General features: G+C 43.2%; 1 protein-coding gene across 1 annotated transcript; it reads left to right on the top strand.

Annotated features, from left to right (window-relative positions):
• Positions 8,468-13,987, top strand: LOC8067433 (3-ketoacyl-CoA synthase 12). Its single transcript, XM_002467050.2, has 2 exons — positions 8,468-9,356; positions 12,616-13,987. The coding sequence occupies exons 1-2, from the start codon at positions 8,785-8,787 to the stop codon at positions 13,442-13,444; spliced, it is 1,401 nt and encodes a 466-aa protein (XP_002467095.1). The 5' UTR covers positions 8,468-8,784; the 3' UTR covers positions 13,445-13,987.

Genomic DNA, 19,360 nt, shown 5'->3' with positions numbered 1-19,360 from the left:
AAAATAAGAATAATAGCACTTTCGTTTATATTTGACAAATATTATTCAATTATAGACTAACTAGGCTTAAAAGATTTATCTCGTCAATTCCGACCAAACTGTGCAATTAGTTTTTATTTTCATCTATATTTAATACTCTATGCATACGTCTAAAGTTTCGATGTGACGCAGAATCTGAAAAATTTTGTAAAATTTTTGGTAAGGCCCTGTTTAGATTGCTGATAAAAAATTTTTGGGTGTCACATCGGATATGTCGGAAGGATGTCGGGAGGAGTTTTTAGAAACGAATAAAAAAACAAATTACATAGCTCGTCAGGAAACTGCAAGACAAATCTATTAAACATAATTAATCTGTCATTTGCACATGTGGGTTACTGTAGCACTTAAGGCTAATCATAGAGTAACTAGGCTTAAAAGATTCGTCTCGCGATTTTCAACCAAACTGTGTAATTAATTTATTTTTTTATATACATTTAATGTTCCATGCATGTGTCCAAAGATTCGATGGGATGGATGAAAAAATTTTTGGGGGCAAACTAAACAGGGCCTAACTAAACAAGGCCCAACATTTAAACATTTAGGCCTAGATCTAAAAACTTTTCAATCATCACATTGAATTTTTGACACATGCATGGAGCATTAAATATATACGAAACCAAAACTAATTACACAGTTTCATTGTAAATCGTGAGACGAATCTTTTAAGTCTAATTAGCCCATTATTAGCCATAACTTCTACAGTAACCCACATGTGCTAATGATGAATTAATTAGGCTTAATAAATTTGTCTTGCAGTTTCCAGGCGAGCTATGTAATTTGTTTTTTATTAGTATCCAAATACTTTTTCCAACATCTTATGAAACATCCGATGTGATATCAAAAAACTTTTCACTCTCCAACTAATTAAAACAAGGCCTAGACCATTGACGACGGAGGTCATTAGGGGCGCGTTTGATATCTAGACTCGAGAGGGCATGGTCGCTGAGCCAGGCCTAGGCTAGCTATGGCCTGTCTGCCATGAGCCAAGACCCTTGTTTGATTGTATTTTAGAAAAAGCAGCCGGCCTAGATAATCCTTTGTTTGATTCTCATTTAGGAGCCTGGCTAGCATCAACTACTACCTGCGCCTGCCCAAAAACCGCTCGCGTGCGCTCGAGCGTAGCCTGGCTCTAAAAAACGGAGAAGAAGAGCGTTCCTAAGGAGACAGGAGAGAGAAGGTATTTTGTAGTCCAGAAGTCAGGCCGAGAGATGGGTCAAATATATCAAACATTATTTCTTACAGCTCCAGAGCCTGACCGAGAAATCTTGGCCCGTATCAAACGAGCCCTAGGTCAACCAGCCACAGAGCCTACAGGGATTGCAACCGCTAGCCACAATTGTATGTGCAACCAAGCGAAAAATGCCTCCTCTATTTTCCTTGAGGTCTTGTTTAGTTCTCAAAAAAATTTATAAAATTTCAAAGATTCTCTGTCACATCGAATCTTGTAGCACATGCACCGAGCATTAAATATAGATAAAAGAAATAACTAATTGTGGCACAATTTATTTGTAATTTGTGAGACAAATTTTTTGAGCCTAGTTAGTTTATGGTTGGACAATATGTATCAAATATAAACGAAAATCTTATGATGTCTATTTTGTAAAAAAATTTTAAACTAAACAAGGCCTGAGTGTAATTACAATGATTAGCTTATAGCCGAGCAACTGTTTATGTGACGAGAAGGAAGAAGAGAGATAGGAGCTTGATTAACTTTTTTAATAAAATAGATACAGTGTTAACTTCACCAATTACCGAGCGTGCTCCACAATAATCTAGAATCAACCTTTTTAATTAAAAAACATAAATACAACAAGCACGACCTAAGCCGATGCTCCCTTCAACTCCAAAGCTTCCACTTCGACTTTCGCCATTGCTGCATTTCTTGTGCATTCCTCGTAGCACGCATATTACTCAATCAATAGTATTATAACCAAGGACAAAAGGGAACAACATTTATGGTGGAGAAACTAAGGCCATTTGTGCAAATATGCTTATTTTAACTTGTCCTGAAAGTCATCAAAATTAATGAGCTTCATCCTCCAGTGATAGCAAAGCTGAGCTGTATCTATAGACTATACAACCTCTACCTAGAAAAGGATACAATTGTAGACAGTGGCGGACTTAGGATTTGGCCAAGACTAGGGCCAAATCCTGGTGGCCAAATTCTCGTGACCAAAATCCAAAAGCTACAGCCTATAGTATAGTTTATAGGACCATATATATACACACGTATATCACTAAAATTAAAATTCTCAAGCAAAGTTTGCAAATCCAGAGAAATTCTTGAACTATATAATTAATAGTACGATACAATAGCTACGAAATATCAATGAACATTGAAAAATAAATACCTATTGTCTAGTGAAGATTTGTTGCATTCGCCTCTTCCACCTCCATGTCTTCAATAACAACTCCTAGTTTAGACAAGACATAAGAGTTAATAAGAACAGGGATAGCCAAAAACTTAATCTCATTGATTATTATGCATTTATATCCTAGAATGATTCGTTGTTCTTGTTCACCAACTCAAGAGAATACGATACAATAGTTCTTGTCCTCTTCATCTAATTGGAATCAAAATTTCACAGTTAGTAATTGAAATCAAAAGAAAATAAGAACTGAAGTACAATTGAAAGAATGTGTACCTTCACTGGGCACCCGAACGGTCGGACAGGCTTCGGCAGGGGCGGGCGCGGGCGCATCTAAGGCTCTAGGCTTTGGCCGTAGGCCGCCCCTGGTTTGGACTCCGTGGCTCCGTTGAGTTTGATGTCTGAGCGTGAGGGCCCCTAGCCGCCGAGCTGCGAGCGCCGAGCGCGTATGGCCGCCTGTCTGGATGCGGTCGAGGTCAAGGCAGCGAGCAGAGGAGGGAGGCCGGAGCTGAGCCAAGTGAGGGCGCGCTGTCACACCCGGATGTAAAAGAGCATTCGGGTGCCAAATTACATGTGCGCCAGGATCTCAAATTCACACACATGAATCAAAGTATGAACGGAAAGTTTAAACTAAATTGTTCCATAACATAAAAGTGAAACTATTGACGCCGACGTAGCAGGACCACCTTGTCACGGGAAGATCGACGTCAGGAACACACGAGCCTAACAACCGAGCGACTCGGGGAAGTCACAGTTGTTATCTTGATTGTCCGGGCAACCTTTAATGATTATAGCAAGGGTGAGTTCATGTCGAACTCAGCAAGCACAAACGAAAGGTAATGACATGCAGAGCTTAAAACAAGGTAATAGCAGACTTGGTTTGACTACAGGTGAGCTTTTAGTTGATAAACTTTTATTATAATTCTATTATTAGAACAACTCTTTTTTAGTGTAAGTAATAATTAGCATCTTTTTAGAGACTATCCTAATAATTATTGTAGTTCGGGGTTAAACCCCAAAGTAAGAACACAGGATAGCAATCCTGCCAACACAGAGTAGCCATTCCGTCAAACCACGATGTAGCAACCTCAAACAAGTTCCATCTCCAAGTATCATGTGATTCCAATTTGCTCATCACGTGAGAGTCTGGGCCGCTCGTGACCGTAAGCACGGCTGATATATCAGTTACACTCTACAGAGGTGTGCACTTTCACTCCAAGTCGTGATTCCCTTTTGCTCGGGGTCATGACTCCCCAAAACACTACCAAGGTGAGCAGGCAGGGTTTCACTACGAGACCTTTCATAGGATCCAACTAATAGGATGCCACTCGTAAGTTTTGGCCGGGGCGCTCGGCAGTCGATACCCATAGCCATGGCATACCGATCAACCAACAACTTAATATTCATTACCCAAGTTACTTCCTCACGCCTACCAAGAAAGTAACGCCCTACTAGTGAAGGTTCTGCTAATTAGTCAAACTAGAGCCATATAGCTTGGAGCTACACTGTATGTCCCAGGGGCAGCTTCATGACTAAGTCCTCACGAAGAGCAGAGACGGGTACGCCCGGCAACCGAGCCATCCAACAGTACTCGCTCCCCCTGTCACCACCATCATCACGATGCTCGCAAGCATCCAACATCTCCATCACCGCAGTGACCAAAGGTTCAGCACATTTTAAGCATCAAGTTAAGTAGAGAATATTTTCGATTTATGTTTGTGAGGTGAGTAGAGCAGCTAAGCATCACTACTAAAGCCCTAGTCTACCCATATACATAATCCCAGGTGCACAAGTAAAGCTAGTCAGGTCTTTAGGGTTTGCATTCATTGGACACATGCATGAAAATTAATTGACATTAATGAATAGGTTCAAAATGATCAAACGGTGTCTGCACTTGCCTTGGTCGTAATCGGGTCGTTCGAACTCAGCGGGATCCTGCTCCTCTTCCTTTACGAACGTCTCGTTGGCTATACGCAACAATCATCAGACAAAAGAGCAACACAAGCAAGCAAACAAGATTAATTAGGAACAGTACACCAAAGCATTTAAAAATAGAAAGCAACTGCGTAAATGCATTGTACTCGTCGAAACAAAACTATAGAAACCAGAATCACCTAATTCGGAGTTAAAATGCAAAAGTTATGGCTAAAACAAGTTGGATGGCAAATCTATAGTTTAACTGAACTATTTTTCGCATTTAAAATAATTAAAACTAAATTTAAAATGCAATTTGGATTAAATCTGCTAATTCCAGCGGCGCTAGGGGCTAATCTGCAAAATCTAGGGACATATTTTCAATAAAATAGAACTGCGCATGACTGTGGGTTAATTTTGAAAAAGAGGGAGAGTGTTTTTTCAAAATCGCCAGGGCGGTGCGGGGTGGCCAGCCCAGCTGGCCACGTGGCGGCGTGCGGTTGACCAGTCCACGGCGACGGTGTGGACCGAGGCGGGGTGCTACTGGTGCACCGGTCCATGGTGGACCGGGACCGGGGCGGGCCTGTGCGCGGCGCCGTGGAGCATGGCTACGGCGGCGCTGTGAGCAGAGACGCCGCCGCCATGGCCGTCGCCGACGAGGTCATGGGCGCAGCCCTACGGGGCTCGGCGGAACGCGTCGAGAGCACGGGCGGGGTCGGCTCGACGCGGCGGACGCAATGCATGGCTTACCTTGGCGAAAGGACGACGGCGAGGAGGTGGGCGGCGGTGCGGATCTCGGCGAGTTCGATGGTGGCGCTGCGGACTTCGAGCTAGGGTTTTAGGCGGCTCGAGATGTGACTAGGGCTTCTAGGGGCGCGTGCGGCAGCAGAAGGACGCTATTTATAGGCAGAGGCGAACTTCGGTTCACGTGCAGCGCGGAAACCGGGGCGCGGCGCTCTCCCCGTCCGATTCGGATGGAGGTTGAAGATGGCCCCCTGGCGGGTGGGTTCCACCTAAAGATGGCAACGGGTACCCGAAGCCCGAAACCGATGGGTTTTTACCCTATTAGGGCATGAGTTTGGGTCAATTTCTCTATCCACGGGTTTGTTAATGGGTAAAAAGGTAGACCCAGTGGGTTTATAGGCATGGGTCTGGGAATGTAGTATCCAAACCCGTAAACCAATGAGTTTTGTAAACCCGGTCAAAGTAGTTTATATGTACCCACCTAATCTATATATCACACGCACTTTGTATAAATAAATTTTATATAATAAGGTATGGAAATAATTTTGAGTTAGTATTAGAAAAGGTAGAGAAAAGAACAAAACACAAGTATCCATACATGACACATTTGCTTGAGGTGGTGTTGTCTACCTAGGTCTTAACAAGAAAAACGAGTCCACAAGTGTTTGTTTTTAAGTTATTACTCACAACATGATGTTTTTAGTCTCATATCACCAACCAGAGGAGAGAGTGGTGGAATCTATACTATTTAGTGATACCTAGGCAAGCAGTTAAAATCTATAATATTTTTCTCTTCTTAGATTAGAAAGACAAAATGATTGAACTACATGAGATATTTATATCTAATAAATATCTATGAAATAAGTTTAAATTTTATTGATATCATGGGCGACCCGTGGGTACCCACGACCCGAATGGGCATGGGTTTGGGCACAAAACTAAACCCGTGATGGGTTATGGGTTTTTTAATGGGCAGATTTTATTTTCGTGGGCATGTGTTTGGGATGGCAAAATCCAGCGGGTTTGTACCCGTTGCTATCTCTAGTCCCACCCGTAGGCCCCACGGGTCAGCCGCAGCGGGCGGCAGAGGGCAGGAGGGGTGCGCGCGCTAGGCCGTGGTGCGGCTTGGGCCGCAGGCGGCAGAGGGGGGAAGCTGGGCCGAGAAAGGCGTGGCTTGGAGAAGAAAAACTCTTTTCTTTTTATATAAAAAAACAGATTTCTATTTCTTTTCTTACCTCAAAATTAAATCAAGCACAAATAAATATTACATAAAAATAAACAAGTCAAACAAAAATAAATACAGCGGCATGAATGCATTCAAACATGTTTCTACCTTATATTTAATTTTATTTATTTTTATAAATTATCTAATAATTGTTTAGAATTCCAAACTCTACTGAATTTAAATCAAATTTAAACTAAAATTTGAAATTCAAATTTTAGAGTGTTATATGCGCGAGCCGCGAGGCCGGAGCGGCGGCGTGCAGGAGCGGTGAGGCGCGTGCGAGACTGCGAGCGACGGGGCGCGTGCGAGCGAGAGCGACAGCGCGCGGTGCCCCTGGCTGAGTGAGGCTGAGTGACTTTGGTTTGTCCTAATTTTTTTCTTAACGGGCTTCTTTCTTGGGTCAAAATTAAAGAATTGCTCCCAAAAATTCTGGGCTACGACTAGGGCCATGGCCCTACTGGCCTTAGGCTTGGGCCCGCCCCTGATTCACTAGTACACAGAGGTACTATACAGGCGGTTCGTAACAGACGGTGTTGCGAACCGCCTGTGTTTGGTGGCCTGTGGAAATAAATTTTTCCACAGGCGGGTAACTGCGAACCGCCTTTGGAAATGCATTTCTACAGGCGGTTCAGTTATGCCAACCGCCTGTAAAAATCTTTTTCCAGAAAATATGAAAAAAAAGATTTTAATACAGGGAAGTCGCAAGTCGCGTATTTTTTCGCGTAAAATCACGTGTTACGCGGTCTGTGGGATTCGAACCTGAGACCTCACCCTCGCGCGTACCCTCCTCTACCACTGCACCTATCACTCACTTATGATTGTAATAGAGTTTAGTTCCCCACATACTATCATAAACCAAGCATAAATTGATTATTTGAGGCCTTAAACGGATTCAAATAGAAAAGTCGTCAACTACAAAGTTTTACAACTTTTTAAGACCTACAACTTTTATATTGGTAGTTCCTTCATCCGAGGTCATTTACAAAATTTGAATTTCAAATTTGAGAAATTTAAACGTAGTTTTCGATGACAAGATGATTTCAAATGAAAAATTATCAACTGCAAAGTTTCATAACTTTTCAAGATCTACAACATTTATTTTGACGGTTTTTTCAAACGAGGTCATTTGAAAATCTCAAAAAATTCAAGTTCAAATTATTTCTACACGCGGATTTCTTAAGAAATCGCCTGTAGAAATCATATTTCTAAGAAATCCGCCTGTAGAAATATAAGATTTCTACAGGCGGTTTTGTTAGAAAAACCGCATGTAAAAATTGATTTTCACAGGCGGTTTCGTAGTCGAGTAAGCCAATTTCTTTCTACAGGCGTTTTTTAATTAAAACCGCCTAAGTAAAAATTATGTTCCACCGCTGGCTTTGAGCACTTTTGTACTAGTGATTGTAGAATTATTTTTAGTTTTCAGGTCCAAAGTTTGAACAAATATATAGACAAAGTATTATGAAAATATATCTCATGACAAATAAATTTAATGATACATATTTTATATTATAAATATTTATGTTTTCTATATATATATATATAGTTGGTCAAATTTAATATACTAAATTGTGATATTATACTAGAACTGTAATCTTTCTAAGACGGAGGTTGTAGTTATTAGGACTCGAAATAACTTTTAGCATCATGCACCTCTAATATTTTAATAGAAACGGCTTTATCAAAATCTGGCTATAAAAATAATGGATGTGTAAAAATAGACAGGCAAAGGCTTACCAACACGGCTACATGTCTACAAATCCTGGCGGTAATAAGAACCGCATCAAATATCGGACCGCTGACCCAGCTAGTTAAACCTCCAGGGTCAACATGGTTAGAATAAAATGAGTCATACAATAAATATACCGTAACATTTTCGTTTGTATTTAATACTTTAATCATAGACTAACTAGACTCAAAAGACTTGTCTCGTAAATTACAAACAAACTATACAATTAATTATTATTTTTATTTATATTTAATGTTTCATACATACACGGTAAGATTCGATATGACGAGAAATCTAAAATTTTTGACAAATTTTTTTGATAACTAAATAAGGACCTGAGAGAGGAAGGTTGTTGTCATGACTCATGAGCCATGACCACCCATGAGGTGGTGGTCGCCTCTTCTTCCGGCTATAAATTAAGCCACCCTCCTCCCTTCTCCCTTCGCCAACCTCTAAACCCTCTAATAAATCTCCCTCTCATCCCACCCCACCAAACCCACCTCCCCAAGCTCGTCACTGTTAGAGCTGGTTGCTTGGGGGCATTTAGCTCAGCAAGCACACTCGCATTGTCACACACATCTATTCCTTTCGGTTCCCTCTCCATTGGTACCATCTCCATGAGCAGCAACCACACGCGTTGCCCATTGCCGCCTTCCTCGTAGCTAGCTCGCTAGATCTCCCCATCTAGCTCTTGATTCTTGGCAAGAACGTACAAGAGAGCAGGCGGAGCAACAAGTGCGTGCTTGCGGCCGGCGGGTGGCGCGGCGATGGAGCTGATGACGTTGCTGACGCTGCCGCTGCTGGCGTGCTTGGCGGCGATGCTAGCGCGGCTGCTGGTGGCGCGCGCGCAGCGGCGTCGGTGCTACCTGCTGGACTACGTCTGCTACAAGGCGACGGACGACCGCAAGCTGCCGACGGACCTGTGCGGCGAGATCATCCAGCGGAACCAGCTGCTGGGGCTGGAGGAGTACAAGTTCCTGCTCAAGGTGATCGCCAACTCCGGCATCGGCGAGGAGACGTACGGCCCGCGCAACATGATCGAGGGCGGGGAGGCCCGGCCCGACCGCCTCCGGGAGGGCATGGAGGAGATGGACGAGACCTTCCACGCCGTCCTCGACGAGCTCTTCGCCCGGTCCGCGGCGCCGGGGGGCGTCGGCATCCGACCCGCCGACGTCGACGTCCTCGTCGTCAACGTGTCCATGTTCTCGCCGGCGCCGTCGCTGTCGGCGCGCGTCGTGCGCCGCTACGGCCTCCGCGAGGACGTCAAGGTGTACAACCTCACGGGCATGGGGTGCAGCGCCACGCTCATCGCGCTTGACCTCGTCAACAGATTCTTCAGGTGATTCCGCTGTTGTGCATGTTTTCCTTCCTTTTCCCCACCCCTGGTCTTTGTTAATTAATTCTTATTCTTATTATTATGTTTATTAGTAGTAGCATTTTCTCTCTAGTAATTCTCTTTGTTTGTTTCGAAACTATTCCACCGGCAAAGATAAGATCTCATTTAAAGTTGGCGTAAATAAATATTTCTGCACCAGGATCCTGGTCTGAGTCTGACAAATTGACAATAGATTGACCACAGCCACGTCTATTATTTGGCCATGAGTATTTAATTCCTTCGAAAAAATATACTACAGAATTTTCACCACCTAGAGAATTTGGCGTAAGTACTTAATTAACAGCTTTTTAAGGGAAAAGTCCAATTTGCACCAACTAGAGAATTTTCCCTGTCCCAGAGCCTGCAAAATTAAGGCCTTGTTTAGTTCCGAAAAGTAAAAAGTTTTCTGTACTGTAGCATTTTCGTTTGTTTGTGACAAATATTATCCAATTATGGACTAACTAGAATCTAAAGATTGGTCTCGTGATTTCCAGCTAAATTGTGTAATTAGTTTTTGTTTTCGTCTATATTTAACGTTTCATGCATGTGGCATAAGATTCGATGTGACGAGGAATCTTGAAAACTTTTTGGTTTTCAGGGTGAACTAATCAAGGCCTAAGTCCAATTTGCTAGTAGTAGCTTTTCTGTCTTTTTTTTTTGAGAGAAAAAAGGCCAGAGCTGGGCAAAAAAAATCCCTAGCTAATGTTGTGCAGGTAAAAGCGTAAAAGCTGGGCAAAAATTTATGCCTGAGAGGGGCCCTAGCTGCTCGTATTTAAAGGCATGGATACACCCAGTGACTCACTTTCTTTGGTTCCATGCCATTGAATTTCCATCTGCAAGCTGAGATCAGATCAAAAGAGTTAATGCATATGTTTAGTACTATTCCTTGTAAATTAATGCTTTTTCTAGCACGTAGTTCTACCTAGGCCTTGGTTAGTTTCAAAAAAAAGTTTCAAAATTCACCATCATATCAATTTTTTGGACGCATGTATAGAGCACTAAATATAGATAAAAAAATATAATTAATTATAGTTTATTTGTAATTTGTAAGATAAATCTTTTAAGCCTAATTAATTCATAGTTAGACAGTAATTATTAAATACAAACAAAAATACTAGTTGAACCCAAAATAATTTGTAAACTAAACAAGGTCCTGGCAACCTACTCCGTAATACTAAATTTTAGTAGAAGTACGTTGGCCTTGTTTAGTTCACGCTTAAAAACTTTTCGTCCTATCATATTACATCAAATATTTAGACACATATATAAAACACTAAATATAGATAAAAAATAACGAATTACACCGTTTGTATATATTTTGCTAGACGAATCTTTTATCTAATTAGTTGACACTAATTACTATAGTTGTAAATATGCTAAGTAAAAAAATAAATTAAACAAGGCCGTACTTGTTTCGTAACTCTCTGCCCATGTTTTTTTTAAAGATCCAGCTGTCAGCTTTGATTAATAATAAGATGGAGTTAACATACAACAATAGTTACATATACGAGAGGCGCTTCCTACTGCAGCCTAGTCTGTACAGGTTTTAGGAATTTAAAAACTGATTACTTGCTACCGAAAATAACCACAATGGTTTTATTTAGCGGTGAGGTCATGAAAGGGAAGATCATAGTTTTGCTTTATTTCAGCAAGATATAGTCTAGAAAAAATATTGTACAGTACTATAAAGTCTTGTTTAGTTTCAAAAAGTTTTTGATTTAGCTACTATAGTATTTTTGTTTTATTTAGTAATTAATATTCACTCGTAGATTAATTAAGTTTAAAAGATTCGTCTCGCAATTTACAGACAAACTGTGTAATTAGTTTTTTTGTCTAATATTTAATGTTCCGTGCACATGTCCAAAGATTTGATATGATGGATAAAAATATTTTGAGTGTGGAACTAACAAGGCATAACAATTACCAATGTGTCCATGATTGGAAAACTCACACAGTAGTACTTCGAGCCTGTTCGTTTTTCTTTTCGGCCGTACTTTTTCTGTTAGCTATGAGTGTTTTTCTCTTACAATAAATTAGTCAATAGTAATTCAAACCAGCGAACAGTAAGTGTAGTGAACCTTAGTGCATCCTAAAACAGTGTGTACAAATCGATAATATTTGGATACATGTATAAAGTATTAAATGTACACTACTTACAAAACTAAAAACATAGATAGAGAATAATTTGCGAGACGATTTTTTAAATTTAATTAGTCTATGGTTAAACACTAATTGATGTAATTACAAATCCTATAGTATGTATTAAACTTTAGTGCCTCCGGCAGACACCCCCTAAATTGTTCCCGCTGTGCGTTGCGTTCCCCACCTCCCCTCGGCTCACCCACCCCTGTGTACTAGTACTGCGCAAGAAGATCCATCCGAGATGGCGATGGCAGTAGCCGCAGCAATGAACACGGGAATGAATGTGGAGAGCCGGGGCCGGGGCCAGCAGTCGCATGAATGCTGTGCCGTGCTGTGCTGCTGCCTACCACGCGCGCACTACTGCACTGCATGTGAGACAGCCAGCTACGGCCGACGGGGTAGTAGTAGTAGTACTCCTTCAATGCCTGCTCACCAACTTTGGATGGGCATGAATGGCAGCCGCTCGGCGCCCAGGCTGAGGAGGCATGGCATGGCATGGCTGGCCGCCCGGCCGGCCGGAGCCTGGACCTGACCTGACCGACCTGTGCCCGCCCGGCTGGGCTCAACTGTCTGCTTTGCCTCCCGGTCCCGGGCAGAGAAACAACCAGGGCCAGGCACACATCTCCAGCTCTCCACTCCACCCAGGTCTGATGAAATCCAACGCAGTGGTTAGCCATGGGAGTGGCCGCCATGTTCCTGCCTACCGTTTGGCCCATGCAGTTCCATTCCATGTGTGTGCATGTGCATAGGGGGTCGCCGGCTCGCCGCCGATGTTGTGAGTTCGGTAGTGAGATGAGCCGTACACACACAGAGGGCTGGGCTCTGGTGGAATAAGGATGTGTTCCGTAGATCGGTCTCACTTTCATGTCTGGAATTGACATGGACAACCTACCTCAACATTGGATGACAATATGCCAATCGTCCTGTGCCGCCTCAAATCAATGAATGAACTTCTACTTCTTTCAATCAAGAAAAAAAAAACATTTCCGAAGAAAATGGTATCTTCCGGTGTTGAATCTGATCTTATGCATGTCATGTCAATCTTTGTCATGAATGGATACTTGACGGTTATGCACTGCAGTACGCGCGCGGGTCAGGTGGCTCTGGTGATGACGTCGGAGTCGATCGCGCCCAACTGGTACGCCGGCAACAAGAAGTCCTTCATGCTGGGCAACTGCCTCTTCCGCTCCGGCGGCTGCGCCTACTTCCTCAGCAACGACCCGCGCCTCCGGTCACACGCCAAGCTCCGGCTCCGCCACGTGGTGCGCACCCACACGGGCGCCTCCGACGAGGCCTACAACTGCGCGCTGCAGATGGAGGACGACGCCGGCCGCCCCGGGTTCCACCTGGGCAAGGAGCTGCCGCGCGCCGCCGTGCACGCCTTCATCCACAACCTCCGCGTGCTGGCTCCCAAGGTGCTCCCACTCCCGGAGCTGCTCCGCCTCACCTGCGCCACCTTCTCCGCGCGCCTCGCGCGCAAGCGCGGCTACAAGTCGTCCAACCACCTCACCATCCGCATGAAGGCCGGCGTCGACCACTTCTGCGTCCACACCGGCGGCGCCGCCGTCATCGACGGCGTGGGCAAGGGGCTCACGCTCACGGAGCACGACCTGGAGCCCTCGCGCATGACGCTGCACCGCTTCGGCAACACCTCCGCCAGCAGCGTCTGGTACGTGCTCAGCTACATGGAGGCTCAGGGACGCCTGCGCAAGGGCGACCGCGTGCTCATGGTCACCTTCGGCGCCGGCTTCAAGTGCAACAGCTGCATCTGGACCGTCGAGAACCCCGCCACCGACGCCGGCGTCTGGAAGGACCGCATCCACCTCTACCCGCTCAAGGACGTCTCCAACCCATTCATGGAGAAGTATGGCTTCCTCAAGGACCTGACCATCGATGGACCGATGATGTGATCTACTTCCATTCCACCGCGCTATAGCTGCCCGGCCACTCATCTTCGTCTCAATTCCCACCAAAGCACATACACATCGCGATTCATTCTTCGATTCGACAGGCTAAGGCAAGGACGATGAAACTAGCTTGCTTCTTCAGCTTCAAGATTATATAATTCTCAATGTCGCCAGTACTCGATCTGTTGAACAAGTACTTAGTTAATTGCATTGTGAGCACAACAATGAGACTAAGCTGAGGATTCATAGGTATAATAAGTAGCTTATGATTCTTTTGGTGGTGGTGGCAGCGGGAAGACGACTTACGTAGCAACGCTACTCCTTTTTCTTTCTTGATCGAGTTCTATCATTTCCTGTTTTTTAGTTTGGATTGGATGCCCCATGTCGTCGGTCAGTCAGTGTCGTCTTGTTCTTGTTTATTATAAACTGAGGATGGTGGATTAAAGTGCAACATTTTTTAATTAAGTTTATTTATTTATTGTGTAAGGATAATATAATGGTTCTGTAATAAATATCATACTCTCACAATGTAGAGATATTTCATGATCTGAAAGTTCTCCTGGAATCTTTTTCTAGACGTTTGCAGTTGTGAAATTTCATTGTGCCAATTCGCTTGAACTTAAGCTATAGAACAGTGATTTTCGCTCACAACAAATTAGTATCAACAGCAGCCAAAAATCAACCAGCCCAACAGGGCGATGACCATGCTTTATGGTGCAAACTCTAGAGTCAAAACCACTTCGATATGTTACAAGTAAAGCTATGTTTTTGGTTATCAGGTAATGACTCCGTAGAAAGAATCCAGTTGGAACAATTACCTTAATTTGTGTAAGCAAGTAAACTTGGGCCTTGTTTAGTTCCTAAAAATTTTCAAGATTTTCCGTCACATCGAATCTTGGGGCATATGCATGGAGTATTAAATATAGACGAAAACAAATACCAATTAAACTGTGGCAGAACCTCCTGAATTAAGTGGCCCACATGCACCCATCATTGTCTCAGAGACTTCTGATCGGCGTACACGAGTTCCAAATGACTCAAGAATTCTGTCGGGTGTCCTCGGAAACCCGAATCATCCACGTTACATTAATTCCAGGAATTCCCTCATTAAGCATTACAGTATTACAACATTTTCATAGATAAGATAAATCAGAGTAAAAGCGGAAAGGTTACATAACATAGATTGAACTTAAGTCCAAAGGTTACAAACCATAAGTATTTAGTACATAAAAGGTTCGGAACTTTATATTACATAAACCATAAGTCACACAACTTGCTTTACTTGCCCAAGGTCACACATCAGATTCATCATCATCACTCTCCTCCACGAGAGTGAAGAAACAACGACCATCAAAAGGTTGATCAAAAGGTTCACCTGCAACATAGGTTAATAAACCCTGAGTACAAAAGTACTCAACAAGACTTAACCGACTAGAAAAGAGGTGAAGACTCAGGTATGCAGGTTATAGGTATTCAAGGTAAAGCTTTTAGCAAGATCAAAACATTGCTTTTGCATAAAAGCTTACTAAGAGTAAAACCTACTTTCAAGTTTTAACTCAAGATTATCATTTATGACTAACCAAAATTATTATCAAACTTTCATAAGCAAACCACATCTTTCTTATACCAAAGTTCATTTGTTACTACGACGATGGGGTGAGGATTGAGGCTCCATATCCGCGGAAACACGGCGATTCGAATCGATTAAACCCAGCTGGGGATTCAGTACCACACGACATATGTAGAACTTAATCTTGCATATGTCAATCTGTTTCTATAGATCCTCCCATACAAGAATGGGTCCAGCGTCACCCGAGAGTACAGTACACCACCATCCTACAGCCAATCTAGATGTTTTCCGTTCATCTCAGATCCGTAAGGTGGGTACACACTACTCTCGCCATCTCTCCACTCCCAGTACGCGGTTAGCCGTTCTCAAGTATCGGAATAGCTATAGGTAAGGCTTACCATCGCATGTGGGCTGTACTCAAAGGTCTCAATCACAGCAGGCCAACAACGGAACGGTCCTTAATCGACACAGTTGGAGACACTACTTTAAGACTTCATTCTTAAAGCAAGTCCACCGACCGGTCTCAAGTTAAAACATTATTGACCATAAAAGTATTCCACAACAACCCTTCAAACTTTCTCATTTGAAAACCTATCTAATAAGCAGGGCTAAGCATACTAAGTATTTTCATAAAACAAGTATCAAGGTTAATATGGAAATCATCAAGGTGGATAATGCAGCAAATAGGATTGACTCAACTCTTATTCACCTAATGCATCATATTAACTCAAGTGATATAAATAACTTTATGAAAATACAAGGATAGGGTTTAATGTACGGGGCTTGCCTTGGCCGGAAGGGAAGTCCGACAACTCAGCAAAACCAGAAGGTTCCACAAACTCGGAAGCAACCCACTGAGGATTAGGTTCCTCCGGAGCGTAGTCTACACGTAAAGGTGCATATGCATGATCAATTAGATGTTCATGACATGATAAAGACAGGTTACATGTTCTTGGATGATAACAACAAACATAACTACCTCGAGTACAATTTACCTTCATGGTAAAGAAACAAACTAATCTAGCTATCAAAGCATGGATTATTACTAAACAAATTTTATCATCTTCATTAAGCAATGTTGTGAATCTATCATACCACAAAGATCATTTATATGAAATAAACCATAACCAGGGAGCACATCATGCTAAGTAACCACTGGTTGTCAATCAATCCAAAATACCACTCAAATCCTAAAAGGATTAATTATTTCTATTTCTCTTATAATTATTTTAAATAGTTTTATTATGAAACAGATCATACTTTATCAAAAAGAGCTGAAATTATTCATGAAGCTAGATAATAGTAACACAAGTTCACATGTCAAATTTCATGATTTTTGGATATACCCATAAATTATTAAAAATCATAGAATATTTATTTATTAATAAACAGAGGCAATTTATATATACATGCAAACTAGCATAAAATAAAATCTAATATTTTTCCTGTGTTCTACTTATTTTATAGAATCTACACAAAAATTTCCATGATTTTTGGATTTACACAAGATTTATTACACAAATTCAAATATAAAACAAAAACTGCATAGAAAGAAAAAAGAAAAGCACTGCAGTGAGTGGCCGGAATTCGGCCCGCAGGCCGGCCCACTCCAGCTCGGCCCGCGCGGACGCCGCGCGCGCGCGCTGCTTCCCTTCTCTCTCTCTGAAGGTCGCTGACGGAGAGGTCCCACCCGTCAGCTCCTTCTCCCTCACACACGGCGGCTCGGCCGCGACTCCGGCCGTCGCCGGCGGGGTTTCAACCCACTCTAAGGTGCGCAACGGCTCCGCCTCGGCTTCGCGATGCTATGGCCATCACCCAAACGTGCTCTACCCCCTCCCTTCCATCTCGGCCACGCGAATGGCGGGCGACCACCATAGCCGACCATGGACCGGCCACTAGGGTTCGGTAGAGCGCAAACGAGCAAGCCAGGGAGGTTCGGGGAGAAACATGGAGCATGGTGCTCACATTGCGGGACTTGGGGAGGTAGCCGAAGCTGCTGGCGACGGAGGCGGTGCCGTCGGGCGGACGCTCCGAGCTCAACGGCGTCGTTCCGGTGATCCTGCTCGCGCCCAAAGGAAAAGAGAGAGAGCATGAGTTGCAGGACATCAAGGTGAAGCTCCAACGTCCCTCACCTCGACTCAAAACCTTACGGGGTGGCCTGGCCACGATGAAGTGCCCACGGCGGCGCTCTGTCGCCGGCGGAGAGAAAGACGACGAACTCCGGGGCTCTGGTGCGAAAGAGAAAAGAAGGATAGGTTCGGGAGGTGCGCAAGGAGGTAACCACTTTATGTCCACGGTGAATTTGGATAAGGATCAACCGCTGCGGTGAATTTGGAGTTGGACGAGCCGCTGCCCGTCGGTGCTCCGGTGGCAAGACAAGGTCGGCAAGCTCCGGATGGGACGCCACGAAGCAAGAAGAGGCGCCAGCAGCTGCTACTTGATGCCACGGAGACGGGTGCGTGCTGAGACGAGGTGAAACGGCGCTCACGCGCTGGCAAACGCCGGTCCAAGCCCAGCTGCGCACCGCCATGAACAGGGGCTAGAACTTATCCCCCCTCCTCCCAAAGTACCCTTTCTGAAAACTCAAATTACTTTGAAAATTTGAATAGAAGATGAAAATATGCCAAAATATCAAATGCTCAGAATTTTGAATACTACAAAACATCTTTAAAGGTCCAAGGCTGATTTTAAATGGAAAGGGACGAATTTGAGCCAAACAGTTTGAAATTCCAATCTCAAATTGGGAAAATTTCCAATTTTGAATTGGGGCAGATTAGAAATTTCAAAATTACTTTTGATTTTCCAAAACAACTTGAAAAATTCCCAACATGAAAGTTGTTTAACTTTTTGAGATCTACAACTTTTATGTTGGCCACTTTTCAAAATTCCAATTAGATTTTGAATTGGAGATTCAAATTGGAAAAGGGGACAATTTCTGGAAAACTGTATTTTCAAAATTACTTTGAATTTTGTACTGAAACTTCAAAAACTCAAAACACCAAAGTTGTACATCTTGACAAGACCTACAACTTTGCTTTTGAACTCAACTTCAAATTTTGCTTGGTTTTTGAATTGCACAAAAAGGGGCAAATCCAGGGTTTTAAAATTAGGGTTTTCCCCCCCTTAAACTCTCGGAAAACTTTCGCCCAAGGGTTTTAAACTTAAACATACCTTATCCACTAAGCACAAGCATAAAATTTAAACTTGTTTTTATTGAGTGCATATCCAGGTTATCAACTCAGATGAAATGTCGGTGCATATGATGACATGTCACGTTTTAGTTTGCTTAACACCAGAGTGTTACATAAATAGTTTATCTGTAATTCGCGAGATAAATCTTTTGAGTCTAGTTAGTCAATAATTGAACAATATTTATCACAAACAAACGAAAGTGCTACAGAAGCCAAAACCAAAATTTTTGGTCAACTGAACAAGGCCTTGGAATGGTTTCTTGATCTGGAATGAGCTAAGGAACCAAACCAGCCCTGCGTTTAATTTGGAATCAAAATCCACTTGTTTGGCTGACAAAGTTGAGAGCCATTCTTGTTTGGCTAACTCAAGAGCCAAAACCACATGGAGTCAAAACCAATAGAGCCATTCTTGTTCCGGCTAACAAAGTTGAGTGCGAAGCTAAAAAAAATGGAGGAAAGCAGTGCCAATCCGACCTAAAGAGGCCCATAGCATGTAAGCATTCATTCGGAGCATATTCATCGGCTGAGAGATAGTATTGGACCACGTGGCCACGCCACCACGGTCCACTCAGAGCGAGTCATCTCATTAGAGCAAGTATTATAGCAGGCTGTAAGCCAGCTAAATGCTGAGGTGGAGGAGAGAGAAGAAGAGAGAGAGTAAAAGCGGGCTGTAAGCTTACGGCCAGCTCAGATACAAAAACCAAGAAAGTCTGTGAGATAGACAAGTGGGCTATGTATTAATAGCGATGAGCTAACCATTATATGAGTGAGCTGCAAGAAGGCTGTAAAGAAATCTTACAGCCAGCTGCTGGCTGTATTATAATACTTGCTCTTAGCTAGAATGTGAATTTTCCACATACCCATGTGGCCAATATGGGTTATCATGGCTAGTAGTAGGCTTCAAGATTCGCATAGGGGTGGGGGAGAGGAAGAAGACCGGTGCGGTGCCGATTGGCAGCGACGGCAATGGATGCCGAAGGGTGCAGCTAGGGCAAGTGGACGCCGGGCGAACCGTCTAATATTGCATCGAGATGTGTGCAATGCAAATTGGTAGTGTGAAACAGCAGTGGGGAAATGTGAAGTAGCAGTGAGAGAGTAAAAATATACGAATTTCAAAACACTTTTGGATGATATGGATAATACATGTTGAACATGTAC

This window comes from Sorghum bicolor, chromosome 1 (assembly GCF_000003195.3).
Source record: "Sorghum bicolor cultivar BTx623 chromosome 1, Sorghum_bicolor_NCBIv3, whole genome shotgun sequence".
Classification (NCBI taxonomy): Eukaryota; Viridiplantae; Streptophyta; class Magnoliopsida; order Poales; family Poaceae; genus Sorghum; species Sorghum bicolor.
The sequence above is the reverse complement of the archived record's forward strand: the minus strand, read 5'-3'. Positions and strand labels throughout refer to the sequence as shown.